The 15677-nt window shown below is 53.0% G+C and overlaps 5 protein-coding genes across 5 annotated transcripts; 2 read left to right on the forward strand and 3 right to left on the reverse strand.

Moving 5' to 3' along the window:
- Positions 1–10: 10 nt before the first annotated feature.
- CLUP02_12655 (aromatic prenyltransferase) lies at positions 11–1466 on the reverse strand (the record flags this gene model as incomplete). The annotated part of the gene is made up of 2 exons (XM_049291619.1): positions 11–185; positions 274–1466. The coding sequence occupies 2 exons, from the start codon at positions 1464–1466 to the stop codon at positions 11–13; spliced, it is 1368 nt and encodes a 455-aa protein (XP_049148765.1).
- A 1423-nt stretch (positions 1467–2889) lies between these two features.
- Positions 2890–4287, forward strand: CLUP02_12656 (O-methyltransferase; the record flags this gene model as incomplete). Its single annotated transcript, XM_049291620.1, has 1 exon — positions 2890–4287. The coding sequence occupies one exon, from the start codon at positions 2890–2892 to the stop codon at positions 4285–4287; it is 1398 nt and encodes a 465-aa protein (XP_049148766.1).
- Positions 4288–4706: 419 nt separating this feature from the next.
- Positions 4707–9648, reverse strand: CLUP02_12657 (ATPase; the record flags this gene model as incomplete). The annotated part of the gene is made up of 2 exons (XM_049291621.1): positions 4707–6353; positions 6412–9648. 2 exons carry the CDS (start codon positions 9646–9648, stop codon positions 4707–4709), a joined length of 4884 nt encoding a protein of 1627 aa, XP_049148767.1.
- Positions 9649–11108: 1460 nt separating this feature from the next.
- CLUP02_12658 (FAD binding domain-containing protein) lies at positions 11109–12761 on the forward strand (the record flags this gene model as incomplete). Its single annotated transcript, XM_049291622.1, has 1 exon — positions 11109–12761. The coding sequence occupies one exon, from the start codon at positions 11109–11111 to the stop codon at positions 12759–12761; it is 1653 nt and encodes a 550-aa protein (XP_049148768.1).
- Positions 12762–12945: 184 nt separating this feature from the next.
- On the reverse strand, positions 12946–15017 carry CLUP02_12659 (uncharacterized protein; the record flags this gene model as incomplete). Its single annotated transcript, XM_049291623.1, has 7 exons — positions 12946–13418; positions 13612–13673; positions 13721–13932; positions 13994–14105; positions 14167–14316; positions 14390–14548; positions 14680–15017. 7 exons carry the CDS (start codon positions 15015–15017, stop codon positions 12946–12948), a joined length of 1506 nt encoding a protein of 501 aa, XP_049148769.1.
- Between the last annotated feature and the right edge of the window lie 660 nt (positions 15018–15677).

Genomic DNA, 15677 nt, shown 5'->3' on the forward strand with positions numbered 1-15677 from the left:
TCAAATGGCTTCAGAAAGGAACTATGCCATCATTGTACGATAAAGGTTGACTAGATTCCTCTACAAAGTCGTCTAATGAAGTTCTACCCCAAAACCTTGGCCCGAAATAGGCGCTGAACCCCACGCCCTTGCCAGAAGAGGAAATCGAAGCCATGGTATGCAGGCCAGTCTCTCTATTCTTGCCGCTATTTAGGTTGAAGAGAAACATGAGTCAGTACTAACGCTCATACGCTCATTAAGCGCGTCGATGAAGGGACAAGGGATGACACTTACAAGGCGTCTCGAACAGCAGCTCCAAAGTCGTACTTCCCCGACATCATCCCCTGCGTCTGAAGGATTCGCTCGTAGCGCTTAACGATCCCGGCCTCGTCACGGGAGTACTGCCAGATCGGCACATACATCTTGACCTGCGGGACCGCCTTGCCTGGCACAAGTTCAAAGGCGAAGCAGAGCCCGCAGTACTTGCTATTCGGATCACTGAGCGGCTTCTCCAGAGTTTCCATGTCGGCTGGGGCAATATCCTCCATTTCCATCAGTAAAGGCCAAACTTGTGGGAGGAAGTCGGCCGAGGAAGCAGGAAGGCGGCCGCCTAGTGTGAAGACGTCACGGGCTGAGGCAAGTGAGTTGGCATGTGTGTGTACGTAGACCTTAAAGCGAGGCTTCTTGAAGAGCGCCACGCAGTCGATGGCGAGAAAGTAGATGTTGATATTGTCCTCGCCTTGCGAGACAAGGAACGTTTTGAGTAATTCCCACGCAGCCAACATTGCTTCATCACCCGCGGCAAGGCGTGTCGCGACGGACTCGGTGATGTCCACCAGCGACCGGTTCGTTGCGAGGACTTTGAGTTGCGGGAAAAGGTACGCTTTCATGCTGATGGTCGTGTTCTCCTCAGACTCGAGGTCGAATCCAGCATAACAAATTTGTCGGGGCAGCGCACCACCAGGCTTCATTCTGATCAAGCCCGCCTCCTCCTCCGTAGTAAGAAAGACAGAATCAAGGAAGGCATCCAACCACGTGCGATCGGCATTGCAAGCAGATGCCAGACCCGCCAGCTTCTGACGCAGTCCTCTCTGCCCTAGGGGGTCACCGCCCGCGGCCCCAGGGCTGGGATCCACGAGCGGCTGCACCGTGAACCGCACCTTGGCCTCTCTGTGAGATGAGAACGCGACGCTTGCTTCATAAGGAGACTGATTGTGAGTAAGGATGTAGTTCGCTTTGTCAGGAGCAGCAGGCGGCTGCTTCAGGCGGGGGACCACGGCCTCGCGCACAAAGGCGAGATGGGCGTCTTGGATGTGGGCTGGGTAGGAGCCCGTCCAGCTTAGGAGCGAGGAAAGGGTATTGTGGAGGGTGGGGAGCCATGAGGAGACAAGAGGATCTCCTTTCGAAATGGAAGTATAACTGGAGGAGGGAGCGTCAAATTCGTTGTAGATGTTTCGCTTGGCAGTACCAATAGCTTGATAGGCCATCTTTGTGTAATATTTTTCCTCTTGAGCCTATTGAGGGCAAAAATTGATATCCTCACTCTGTTTTTGGCGTTTATTCGTAATAACGTTGACTTTTTCCGCTTTGGTGATTATTTCTGGCTTCTGGCTGCCTCGAGTCACCAAAGCTCCTACGTTGGAGTTTACTTGAGTCACTGTTTGTTGGGCCTGTATGTGTCGAATGCTTAAGTTGACAATAGGTTGCCTTTTTAGGAATCTCAATCAGTCGTTACAGATGAGATAAACCAACGCTCTACTGAAGCTAGGTCAATTTCGGAAAGCGAATGCGAAAGCGTACGGTTTAAGGGTACGGCCGAACTCATTACTGATCAAGGTGTGTTTGGGTTCCTGAGGTTAAGGGGCAAGGGCCTGGTCTAGACATGGAATTCAGAACTGGATGATGGGCATGTCGATATGACGTGATTTGTGACAGGGCTGGACTTGAAGTTTAAATTACATGTTTCATGCGGAACACGCGGAAGGTAAGATTCTTGTTCGGGCGGGCGGGCCATCTCGACGAACTGGTGGGATGTTCACTTATAGTTTAGGATGTATCTACCTTAGTTTGTGAGGTTGACGGGCGTGACGGGTCCACGGGCCCTAACCTTGTTGCATGTGAGAACGCCTTCCTCATGCAAGGCGGGGATCTCCCCGTATAGTACGCCGCTTACAAGTATGCCTTGAATAATCGGCCCCGACGGCGTCGGAGTCCGTTCTCCAGAACGCCTTGGCCACCGGCGCGGACTGAAAGAGAAAATCTGCCCCGTGCGGCTCTATCAACAACTTGACATGAAGCATAGAAGCTTTGAAGCAATATGCTGTTTTCATCTACCTTTAAGATGTAGAAACAACAATCTTGACAAGGCCAAGGCGCAATGGAGACGACTAGAAAACTGCGATACCTGATTCGTGAGAACACCGTGTAGAAACAGTAAGTCTAATAGACTTTACGTTCGGACAATCGGACCATATGGCAACCATCGCCGTCATCTCTAATCTCGCATGGTAGCCGAGCTCTTACGATAGCCGACCGGGCACGAATACGAAGCTTTACAGACTGACTCAAAGTGGTACCTCACTCTCAGGATAGCCAATTTCGCTCGCTATAATACTCATAGCCCAGAGCCCCCTGCAATGAAATCACTGATGCCCGGGACTATTACTCATATCCCTATAAAAAAAACGTCATTTACATTGATCACAACACAAGCAGTGCCGAGCCCGAAATCCGTTGGGTTTCCTATCATTACCATCCCTGAGCTATATCACCTCAACTTACAAAGCCAATTGCAAGTGATATCCCAGCTTTAAGAGGGAATCAGGTGAAAAAGCCCACAGAAAAGTGAGACGCAATACCAATACGTCAACAAGTACCAGGGGTAAAAGACGTTCGTCACTCTTAGTCAACATGGCCATCGGCATCGCTGAGCAAAATGAACAAATCACATACCTCCGCTCGGTTCTAACCATCTTAACCACCTCAACCAATGACCTCATCGCCGAGCTGTCTTCCTCTTCGGCCGGTAAGGCTACAGTCAGCAACGGAGCAAAGACAAACCCTGATGTTCGAATCCCGAAAACCCCCAAGGCCGAAGAGGCCCGTAAACGCGTCATCGCTGCCACGACATCGCTCGAGGCGGCAATCTTGACGCCCCAGTGGCGTCTCGGCCATCTGGCCCACAGCTATTACATTTCTCGCGCGCTTCACATGGTCGTGGAGTGGGAGATACCCCAGCTCCTGGCCGCTAATGGCCCCATGACGCTTGACGCTCTCGCTTCCAAGACGGGCATCGCCGATGCGAGTAAGCTGGGCTTCGTTATGCGGACTCTCTGCGCCCACCGCATCTTTGCCGAGACCTCCCATGATGTCTTTGCCAATGACGAAGCATCGACAGCCCTCGCTACAGATGAACGTCTCGCCAACTCTGTCCGCTTCGCCTCCTTTCTCTTTCCAACAGCCGATGTGCTTCCTGGACTGCTCAAGGATCCCGTCCTCTGCGCCAGCTACGAGCCGCGAGACTCAGCTTTTGCCAAGAGCATCGGTAAGGGCATGGGACAGTTCGAGTTTCTCAACGCGCACCCCGAGTGGCGCGACTGTTTCGACTTTTGGCTCGCTTCGCTGGGCGAGTACCTCCACGGCCTGACCGATGTGCGCGGGTACCCCTGGGAAACCACCCTCCGGAACGGCGCCGTCATCGTCGACGTTGGTGGCGGACTCGGTAGCTCGATCCAATCCTTGCGTACAAATTTCCCCCATCACAAGAACGACTTTGTCGGCATCGTTCAAGACCAGCCCGGCATGATCGCGCACGCCACAGCACATTGGAATAAGACAGATCCGCATGCGTTGACCTCGGGCGTGGTCAAGCTCACCACCCATGACTTCTTCAATGAGAACCCGGTCAAGGGAGCCGACGTGTACTGGTTCCGGTCTGTCATTGTCGACTGGCAGGACAAGGACTTGACCACCATGTTCACGCACATCAGGAACGCTATGGCTCCTGGGAAGTCGCGTCTGCTTATTGGCGAGTACATACCACACCCGACGTGCGGCGACGCTCTGCTCCCTGATGCGCCTGCCCCGTTGTTGAAGAATTACGGGGCGTTCCAGTCCATGGGGCTCATCGGAGGGTTTGTTCTGACTGCTAGCCCCAACGGTCGACAGAGGACTTTCCAAGACTTGGATCGTGTTGTCAAGGCGGCTGGATTGAAGATTGTCAAGGTGTGGATCTGCCGCGGTTTGGGTAATGTGATTGAATGTCGGATGAAGGAGGATCGTGCAACTGGCACGAATGGCAGTCATTAGTAAGATACATTAGACATTTGGGTACCAGATCTGTTGAATGAATCTAATTGCTTTTTTGTTTTGAAAATATGTTCAGCGACGGGCTCTTTATAAGTAGTTACCTTCGACGTCAAACGTGCGAACATCTCCCTGCATTGAGTATGGATGCGGAGTGCGGTAATGTTCTATCTGACATCTCTGTTGCTCTCAAAGTCCGAATACCGTTGCCTAATGAGATTCAAATGTTGAGCTATGTATCCTGACGATGAGTGCACAAGTGGTGAAATTGTATCAAGTAGGTGTAAGTAGGTGTACGCAGTTTGCATCGATCCTAGTCGAATCCAGGTGTGAATCGCCATGTCAGGACTTGCCATTCAAGATGATTGAGAATTAATAACTTGTTATCACTCCAATCAAGCACGTTGACTAACCTGATCCCACTAAATCCAATATTGGGGAGTCACAGGCGACCTTTGCATGCTGAAATCACGAATATCAACATCCCGGTTCCCCTCTTCACCTTCACTCAAATACCCCAAATCTGCCTCCTTGCCAATTATTTGAGCATCGTCCGCATTCTCCAAATCATCATCCCAATATTTCTTTCCACCACCTCCAAGCCCTTGCAAGCCGCCGTGAATAGACGACCGAAGTGATCCAAGAACCTTGCCGGCCCGCGTGGCCTGCGACGACCTTTCTGCTTGCTTTTCAGACTCCTCCATAGGAAATTTGGGCGGAGGGTCTGCATTGCTGCCGTCTTGAAGTGACGGAAGTGTTGATGGCGATGACTTGCCTTTATCTTTCTTAGGCTTGGGCACACGGATGTAGTATAACCCGAAAGCAGCAATAGCGTTGAAGAAGACGTACGCAAACAAGATGCCCAAGTCGCGCCAGCGGTTGCTGAACTCGACATGCACCCCTGCCAAGACCTGATTTGTATTGTTCGTTGTGCAATACTTGCAGTTGTCCAAGACAGTCGTATCAGCGAGATATCCGCCCGCCTGGGCAATGAAAGGCTGCAAGTACTCGCCGCACGTCTGTCCAAGAGGCGGATTCACGAGCAAGAACTCGTTATCGGCGCATTGGATCTTGGCGTTCGCAAGCCCTGTGCCGAGCAATCCCTCAACGAGATAGGTGAAGGGATTGACGCGGTATACCCACACCCAAAACTTGGGCGGCGTCCCGAGGATGCCGTTGAAAATGAACATCATGACAAACAAGAGATTGCCGACGCCTGCAGCCTGGTCGGCGAGGTCGAAGGCGGCCCCAATCATGTAGGCGAATGTGCTAGCCTGCAGGAAGAAGACGAGCATGAACAAGACCGCTAGTCCGCCACGAGCTGCGGTATCGTTTGTCTCTGCCGCGTTACGCTGTAGCCCGACGAGATAGTACCAGGCCACAAATGCTGGTGGGGCCATGAGCGCGTTGTAGGCCATCTCAACCACCATTTGCGCGCCCATGAAGGCGGCCCACGAGTATGTGCGTGAAGGCTGCTCACGGCCCTCATAGAGTGTACGCTGTGACACAAATATGGGGACAATTTGTTGTGTCAAGTTGAGGTGCGTTGTGAGGAACATGAAGATGGCTATGGTTTGGATGGTGACGCCCGTCTGCGTGTTGGGTAGGTTGAGCAGAGAGAGACCGATGAAAAGAGCCGAGCCAAAGGTCAAGAGTAACTTTGCGTACACGTAACTTGGGGTGCGCCAATAGTGCTTGGCCAAACGCCTGGTCACCTCGGAGAACTGCGTGGTCACAGGAGCGGCGAAGGGGGGATCGTTATGCAGATGCTGTTGATGTGCTGCGTCTTGGTGTTGTGTTTCTTTGAGTTTTGCCAGATGAGCCTTGACCTCTTCATACTCAGTGCTTTTTCGCCATACTTCGGGCCAGTTTATGTCGCTTTTCCCGCTTCCGCTGGCTTTGACTTGTTCAAGGATGTACTCGGCCGGATTCTTCCCCTTCTTGGGTCGCGGTCCGCCATTGCGGACGAAGTAGTCAACGAGGACCTTGGCATTGCGCCCGATTTGGCCAAAGTAGACAGTCCTTCCGCCTCGAGCAAGAAGAAGAAGTCTGTCGAACCTCTCAAAGAGCTGTCATCATGTTAGTAGTGTACTAGCCACTGGAAAAGGGGAACAGAAGAGGACTTACAGTCGCTGAAGGCTGGTGGATTGTGCACAAGATAGCCTGCCCGTTCTGTCTCAACGTCTCAAGCAAAGTGCAGATCGATAAGCTTGTCTGAGAATCCAAGCCCGAGGTAGGCTCATCCAAGAACAACAGAAGTGCAGGACGAGCAGCCAACTCAACACCGATGGTAAGCTTCTTTCGCTGCTCAACATTGAGACCCTCTCCGGGGACGCCAACGACCGCATCCGCATACTCTTCCATGCCCAGGATCTCAATCACCTTGTCGACGTATGCAATCTTTTGCTTGTGTGAAAACCGGGCCGGCTGTCGGAGGACGGCGCTGAAAGTTAGGGCCTCACGCACTGTGGACGTGAGAAGATGCTGGTCCTGCTGCTTGACGTAGCCCGTCTTCTGCTGAAAGGAGTCGTCGCGTGGGGCACCGTCGACCAGCATCTCGCCTGTTACCACACCAACAGATAGACGCGAGGCTAGAGCGTCGAGGAGGGTAGTCTTGCCGGTGCCAGAAACGCCCATGAGGGCAGTGAGCGTTCCCGGCTTGCACCATCCGTCTACGCCATCCAGGATGCGTTTCGTCTCCTTCTTCTTAAGCTTGACTTCGTAGCAGACATTACTCCAGTGGAATATGGCCGTTTGACGGTCAATGGTCAAGTCGCCATTGTCGTCAGCATCATGGCCGCTTGGGGCTTCTGTCTTCCCCTTGGTGATTTGGTCCTCTACGTCTCGAGTCGGCTCTCCAGTCCGCCTTGTTGGGACTTTGCCCCTAGGGAAAACAAGCATCTCCCCTTTGCTCTTCGCGCTACTCACAATCTCTGTGGCGATGAGGTGCAAAACGAGGTAGGCGACCGCAAATGCAAAGACAACACCGACGTTGCGCCATCGATGACTATCCATATAACGAAAGGCACCGTTGATGTACTTGGTCCCGTTGATGAATGTCTCGCCCGACACGCCTCCTTGCGCGGCACACACGCGTGTCCGCGCCATCATGGTCATACTCGCAGCGTCCATCTCGTAGTTCGGACCGAACGGAACAAAGGTCTTGCAAGGGAACTTGCGATTGTCGCCGAGCTCGTTGATCATGAGAGCCTCGAATCCGTAAGACACGGGGCTGAGTGTGGCGATCCATTTGGCGTACGGCTTGATATACATGGGCGGGACAGCGAACCCAGTGTAGAGCGCCAGCGTGAGAAACACAATGGTTGAAGGCGCTTGAGCCGCCGTGTGACTCTTGGTGACGGAAGCAACGAGCCGGAAGAGCAAGCTCACGGCTAGAGTCATGGCGAACTGTACCAGCACGAAGAACACAAAGGATCCAGCTTCATTGCGCATATTACACATCCAGTAGAATATTGTGTTAACCGTGATCGCGTTGAGCAGCTTATATGGCAAGCTCATGACCAAGTCGGCGACGGCCTCAGCTGATGCATGATATAAGGCGTACCGGACATGCTTCTCAACGATGGAGCGCTTGGCGTACAAAGCTGGCACCTCAAGCACGCATCCAAAGGCGTTAACCAGAGCGGCCGTGAACAGAAACGTGCTGCGCGACTTGATGGACTCGGCCGTATCGGGCAGACGAAAGAAGACACTAGCGACGATGAGAGTCTGGAAGAGGTTGAGGACGAGCATCATCACCGTCATCTGCGGCGAGGCCTTGAGGAGCGCGAGTGCGCGCCATAGACATAGGAGAACCTGGCGTGGGTACGAAAGGGTGTAGGGAGACTTCCATCGTTGCATCCAAGACTGATCACTCTTCTTGCTCTCCAGGAACTCGGCAAAGTGTGTGCGTGAGTTGCGCGGGCCACTACTGCTCAGAGAAAAGGATGCGTCATAGGAGTCTAATTCATCGCCGAGCTTGCGGCGGAGACTACTCGTCCGCCATGCCTCGGCGAACTCGTCCGGAGTACGCGGGACCTTTTGCTCGTAGCCAGGCTTGACAATGCCCTCGCGCTCAGCTGGGCTTGTCATAGATGTCAGGAAGTCCGGTGTCGTCTGTATCTTGGGACAAACGAAGCCCAGCCGCTGGAAGTAGCGTTTGGCTTCCGTCGTCTTCCCAAAGTGGATCTGTCGCCCTTCGTAGAGAACCAGTACTTTGTCGAACAACTCGTAGGCCTCTTCGGGTGCTTGATAGATGGCGACCATGCTCACCATGCCCATGATATCGCTCTGGACGCGCAAGTTTTTGCAGAGATCCACAGTCGCAGCGCTGTCGAGCCCACGCGTGCTGTTGTCCCAGCACTGGATCGGCGCGAAACTCAGCGCCGCCTCAGCAATGCTCACACGCTTGCGCTCGCCGCCAGATACGCCGCGTACTGTGTCGCCATCTGTCCCACCAACTGGTGTCTGCATCGTGTGCTGGATTCCCAGCATGGCCATAGTCACGTCACGCACCCATGTCGCATACTCGTCCGCTGATAGCCCAGCGGGCCGGGTTCTGGGCGCTCTCGCTCTCGCGGCGAAGAAGAGTGTGTCCGCTACCGAGAGCGCCGGGAAGTGAACGTCCTCTTCGGCGGTGTAGATGGCGTCGCCTTTGAAGTAGCGCTTCATCTCATCGGCACTCACACCGCGGTAGTTGAGGTGAGAATCCTCTGCCACCTGCGTGCCTTGCGTATCTCCCGCCATGGTACGCAAAAACGTCGAGCAGCCACTACCTGGCGGACCCAGCACGCAAAGCATCTCGCCATCGTTGACGACTCCCTCGAGGTCATGCAGGATGCGCACCTGTTGACGCTTTATACGCAATAAGCCACGCATAGCTCCTGCGGCTTTGAGCCACCACGCGTTGCCAACCGTTGTTTGAAAGGCTGTGTCGGACCCGTAGCCTGAGACATTGAGCTTGCGATAGGCGACACCGGCCTTACGCACTTCGCAGCTGTCGGAGCGGAGGCGATAGAATGCTTTGGCCCATTCCCGGGCGTCAAAGTTGTTGCCAAAGGGATCGAGGGGTCCGTCTTGTTTAGGAGCCTTTGAGACGTCTAGCACAGAGTCGCTTTGGGTCGAAGATAACGAGACTTCGCCATTTTGTTGCTGTTTTTCGAGGAAAGACTTTGCTAGGTCTACGAGATCTGTAATGGCCTTGTATTCGTCCGCAGATATGTGTACAGATCTCGGCCGATTGTCACTGGGAGGCGGAGCGCCTGGAAAACTTAGAAGAGAGGCGCGATGCCGAGATGGACGCGAAGATCGCAAAATTGGCCGCTCGTTGTCTGCTTTTTCGTCGGTGGAGGGTGCGGTAGACATGCCTGTAGTTGACCGAGATGTAGACGTGTCAAGCTGCAAAAGCCGGTCTGGCAAGGCGGTGTTATCGAAGTTCACTTGATTTAACCTCAACTCTCTGAATGTTTCAACGATAATCAAAAGTGAAGCTTCAAGTGAGTTGCGATGTCAACCTTGGATCAGTTGAATTGTCTTGAAGGAATTATATTACTGAACATGCAGTGACCATGATCATACAGTTCTGAAGCCACATGTGCCACGCGCTAAGTGCCTGCTAATATCTATCATTAAGTATCTCGAGTGCTATTATGGACCATGCCGGATTGACTGCCCAGACGGGACTGTTTAGATGGGATGGATGACTGAGGTGTGGCAGCAAACTACAACGGCTGCAGACAGCACGAAGGGACGGGATTTCGCATCTAAGCCCGGTCCCTGCTGTCTAGCGTCGGGAGTGACTCCGACTGGAACGAAAGTTTAAAGAACCTAAAACGGAAAGAAAAGTACCTGGCCATAGTTTGGGTATCTAAGTATAAAGTTGGGAATGTGTAAGCAGCTTGGAGGAAATGGATGCGAGCTTGGCGAGTACGGAGTATTCAAATAGAATTTCCCGCCCGTCCGTTGGAACGGATGGCCCGGCACATGAAAGCAAGCAACCCAGTGTGAGCTGCATGGAGCTTTGGCGCTCGCGGTCAACGCGCAACAAACCTTGTTTGACCTTGATCTTGAGTTTAAACGCCGATCAAGAAGGGGGTTTACGGATACGGGAGCGAAAGGCTGCCTTGGCGTCATGGGAATCCGTCGACTCGGAAACTAATTAAACTCTTTGAGCACTGACGCAGTTAACGGCAATCGGCCTACTTTACACTCCCGAGAAACGCAAAACCGGCCGCCAAGGTTCATGATGACAGCGTAAACTATGTTATGCGTCAGACTCATAACAGCAATACTGACCGATATCTCCCTCGAACTGTTGTCTGCCCGGCGAAAGTCTCCAGTGAAATCGATAAGACTAACTATCACAGAAGAACTAGGCTGTTTGGTGTCAACCGTGTCGTGCAATCAAGAACTTGAACTAACCTGTGGCCCATGCAACCCTGACCAATGCCACTTGGGAGATTTCTCGCAAGAATCCTGGCAAGATCACGGGATATAACTGTAGTAAGAATGATTTATGCAACAGTATTTACCCTTCGGTACAGTAAAGTTCGCACTTTGATCTTGGTGGAAGGACAAGGGGACAAGAAAGCATAGACCTGTCAGCTGCAGCCAAGGTAGTCAAAGAGAGATCAGATGCTCAACCTCTTAAAGAGGAATTGGGTTATCCCACACCACATCATTGTGATGCTAAAAGAATGAGAATCATATCCTCTTCATGTTCATCTATAGCCATACGTGTAAGTAGGTGATTATTACCGAACGACTGTGATAGCAAAAGTAACCTTACGTATATATTTTTTTGGCACTAAGACAACAATCAGGAAATGGAACAGACACGCGTCGTCATCGCAGGTGCAGGACCGGTAGGCTTGTTCACAGCCTATCTCCTCGCCCGTCAAAAGATTAAGTGCATCATCTTGGAGAGACGTCACAGCATATCAGAGCACCCGAAAGCCCACACCATCAACCCGTCGACACTCGAAATCTTTCGCCAGGCTGGCTTGGATGTAGCCTACATTCGACGACAGGCAGCCAACCCAAAAGATGCCGGACATGTTCGGCTTGTCTACGGCCTGGCCGATACTGAGATTGGCTGCTTCCCCTACGAACACCAGGACGACGAGATGCGCAACTTGACGGCTGAGCCTTTGGTCAACTGGCTGCAGCCGCAACTAGAGCGGCTGCTTGAGAAGGCCGTACTCGAGACGGGCCTCGCTGAAATCAGAAGAGGGTGGCAGGTCGACTCCGTCGATATCACCGATACAGAGGAAGCTGGCTGTATCGTCTCATGCAGCACTTCCACTGGACGAGGAAACGACATCAGCACCGAGAGACACAGCATCCAGGCTGATTTCATCATCGGAGCCGACGGCGTCAACTCGACCGTGCGAGCAAAGACAGCCGGCATCGACTTCCGATCCATGGGACCAGGCCACGTCTATCAGTCCATCGTCTGCAAAGGCAGTCTTCGCGCCGCGCTTCCGCCGGGTCGCGAGGCCATGCTCTACTTTTGCTTCCACCCAGAGCACCCCAGCGAGTTCATCGCACACAACCTCGACGACTCCTTTGTCCACGTCACCCCTGTCATGGGTCCGTCGTCGGAGGCACCGCCAATCGAGGCCTGTCTCCCGGGTCTGCAGTACTCGGAGGTCCTCCGTACCACCTGGGAGACGGCACCGCGCGTGGCATCATCGTACAGCGACGCCAAGCACCACGTCTTTCTTGTGGGTGATGCCGCGCACAGCTTGCCCCCTCAGGGCGGCCTGGGCCTCAACACGGGCATCGCGGACGCACATAACCTGGTGTGGAAGCTGTCTTCCGTCATCTACGGAAAAGGCAGCCAAGACCTTCTCGCCAGCTTCACACGCGAGCGTAGGCCCGTCGCACTAGCGAATCTCGAGTACTCGAAGGCTAGCGAGGCAGCGTTCTACTCCGTCAGTACCTCTCTCGTTGGCCTCTCTATTCAGTTCCAAGAAGCCAAGGCACAGGAAGCTCCGGGATTGGACCTCGCCATGGACGCGTTCCTCCAACGCCGCGCCGTTTCCGCTGCAGCGGGGGAAGCTGTCAAGGAGGCGAGTAGACACTTTGACTCGCTTGCACTCCAGCTCGGATTCATCTACGATGACCCGTCCGCTACGAAAGCCTTGCTTGATGACCCGACGGTCTATGTGCCGCAAGCGTGTCCCGGGGCAAGGCTGCCGCACGGAAACACGAGAGAGGGGCTGTCTCTGTTGGACCTCGTGCCCTACGATCGATTTACCGTGCTGCACTGCGCAAACCCTGCATTCGCGTCTTGCGACTGGGCTGTTGACGTGTCAGGCCTTGGTTTACCGGAGAGTTGGTATGGTGTGGTCCGGGAAATCAAGGGCGGTAAAGGGATCGTCGTGAGACCGGATCACCGAGTGCTAGTGCATGTAGATAGTCCGGGGCAAGCGGACGCTGCGATTGAAGAGTATTTGAATCATGGGAAAGTGTAGGAAAATTAATGGTATGCTCCGTGTCTAGAAAACTTCAATATCAGGATCTTCAGTTCTGTAATGCGATATTGATGGACATGATCGTCATGGAACTCGTTTACCATATGACACAGCAGTGCAACCTTACCATTCTAGAAGTCACATCAAGCTTATTACAACTCGAAAGCCCCCGTTCTTTCGCGAGCTACGGCTCTTCAACCAAAGCAGGTTGCGATAAACGTCCAAGACCAAGACAAACCGCAATCACTGCTAACATTCCCCACTGCGGGAGCATAGGTCGCCCATCTACATAGGCCCTGATGGTCCCATACGTGACCACAGCCCCGTTGAAGAGGAGCGCGGGCTCCCTCATTTCGGGGACTATGACGGCGGCGCCGACTGCGATGCGTAAAGCTGCACCAAAGTATCCGGCTTGTCTGGGAGTGAGACGCCGGCGAAAGATTTGGGACATCCACTCGCTTTTACCGGCGTAGTAGTCTGCCGCGCGGCGGTTGGGAAACGGGATGCCGACGAATGGGAGGGCGGAGAGGATGCAGAGCCCGCCGAAGGTGTAGGATGCGAGGTTTGAGAGCGTAGAGGTGTCAGTCATCCTGTCTGGTCTCGATATATCGTGACTAAAGGAGCGGATTGATGAGGGCAGTTGCTTGGGGGTAGAGCCTGATTATGTGGAGATTCGATGATGAAGCTGGTAATGAAGATGGTAGTTTGTTGCAGTGACATTCCAAATTGGCTGATTTACCCCTTACGTCAATACATCAGAGTCAGCACTAGTCCTCATGGGATCATCAAACATTCACATGTCTTCCAAGGCTAGCAGAAAGACTAGATAGAGTCCCTTGTCGCAACCTACTTAGAGACATCGCACGGATGGTAGACACGTGCAATACGGGTGCCATCATCTCGTCATTCATGCTATAATAGGAATGTTACTAGATCTACTTGATCTGCTCTCCCTTGACCAATGGTCCGGCACTTCTAAACCATCAGAGCGCGCCGAGGATCCCCTCCGCAACTCTGGCGAAGGAATCGCTTGCATGTAATAATCGGGCTGCTGCACGTAGCTCGAGTTGCCCCCGCGAGAGTCGTGGCCTCGCTGGTAGTCTTTCAATAAAGCGTAAAAGAATGCTGTATTTGCGACGATACAAGCGCAAAGTATCTCTATGGATGCCCACTGGACAGAACTCGTTAGTGGGCGATCGTTACGGCATCACATACACTGGCCGAAAACCTACCATGGAACGAGATCTTTGTGATACTGCCTGGTTCAGTATCATGGGTAGTCGCATGATGGTGATGACGACAACAACGCCAGCGATGCTGAATAAGAGCACGAGCTGCACCTTACTACAGGGGTGTTAGTCCTCAGGAAATCAAGCAATGAGGGATTCAATGGGTGGGTACGAACACTTTGCTGTCGAGTTTAACATGACGAAAGATAGGAAACGGGAAGATGATAAGCGCAATATCGGTAACGATGTTGAAGACGGCCATTGTGATGAGGTTTCCGAGGGCGCGATGGCAGGTATTTGCGCTAGTAGGATCAGGGGACCACATGCTATTGATGACAATGTTAGCCCATTTGACGTCTCTTTTGTTTGCCGGATTGACAAAGGTAGGCAACAACTTACAAGTAAAGTGGCCGGCATTCCGCAAGAGTGGGTATCAAGATAACAAAAAACGTAATAACAATAAACCACCAAAGAGCATTCGTGACAGCTTTGCCCCATCCAAAAATGTCCACGAAGCGCGAGTAAAAGTTGAGCAGGCAGAGCTTCAACGACCACAAGCTATACAAGAACACGGCATAGGTCAGCAGTGAGCGAATATTAGACACACCGCCTAGAATTGCAGTCCGCCACCCTCACAACAGTGAGTGTGAGGCGAAATAGACTCAGGCAAGTAGGTGTAAGCGACATACAATAATGCATAGAATATGCGAGCCGGTATAAGCAGCTTGTGTGAGATGACGTAATACTCTGCCAATTTCTCAACACTGAGATTCCGCGCTGCGGCCGCCTCTTCGGTGGCGGCATCATATGTGTGCGTCGGGTTGAGGTAGAAGGAGAGCGAGATGCAAGTCGTGCGGCCGATGAGCGGGAGGAGCGCAAAGGCCATGTAGGCGTCGTCGACGTGCCACATCCGGTGGCAGGTATCGTGGACTTTACATCGTAGGAGGATGCGGTAGCCGCAGCGGACGATGATGAGGAGGGCGCAGATGCTGGCCGTGACGATGTCAAAGGTCACATCTGCCGACATTTCTGTGTTGGTGATGTTTTGTCGTCGGGTTCGGGGTTCCAGTGTAAGGTTGATGGCTGGCTGCTGGGGCGCGGCGGCAACGAGGGCCGTTATGCTGGTGCTGACATTGTTGTGTTCTTGTACGTCTTTTCGCAACGCCTCTTTTTCTTCCTCGAGTGAGTTTCCTGTTGTTCTGGCCTTTCTTCTCTTTTGCAGGTTGCTATATCCGTAACTCGATGTGATCTTGATGGGCTCTCTCTCTTTGATGAAATTCGAACTGCGCAGTTGCCCCTTGACTGAAAGCGGCCGATGGTACCAAGGTCTCGGGATCCCCAGTGTGCTGAATAAGGGATGGATTCTGATAGTGGTTGCTCTTTTTTAGGAAACGTTTTGACGTCCAAAGTGTGGGGAAAAGGGAAACGCAGATGGGACGAACTTGACAAGGCCTGAAAGAGCACAGCCAGATGTTTAAAGAGGAGGACGGGGGCGGAGCAAGAAACGACCACAGAAAGGCCGTCGCTGAAAGAAGAGCCGCCGAGGAATGGATTGGAAAAGGGAGGACGGAGTGGGATTCGCGAAAGTAGGTAGGACGTGGATTCTGAGTCAGCTACTACCACCCACCCCAGCCCAATGCCAAGCCGTCTTTATTCTAGCTTCTGTTGGATTACCGCGCGGGGTTCG

The sequence above is a fragment of the Colletotrichum lupini genome, chromosome 6, assembly GCF_023278565.1.
Source record: "Colletotrichum lupini chromosome 6, complete sequence".
NCBI lineage: Eukaryota > Fungi > Ascomycota > Sordariomycetes > Glomerellales > Glomerellaceae > Colletotrichum > Colletotrichum lupini.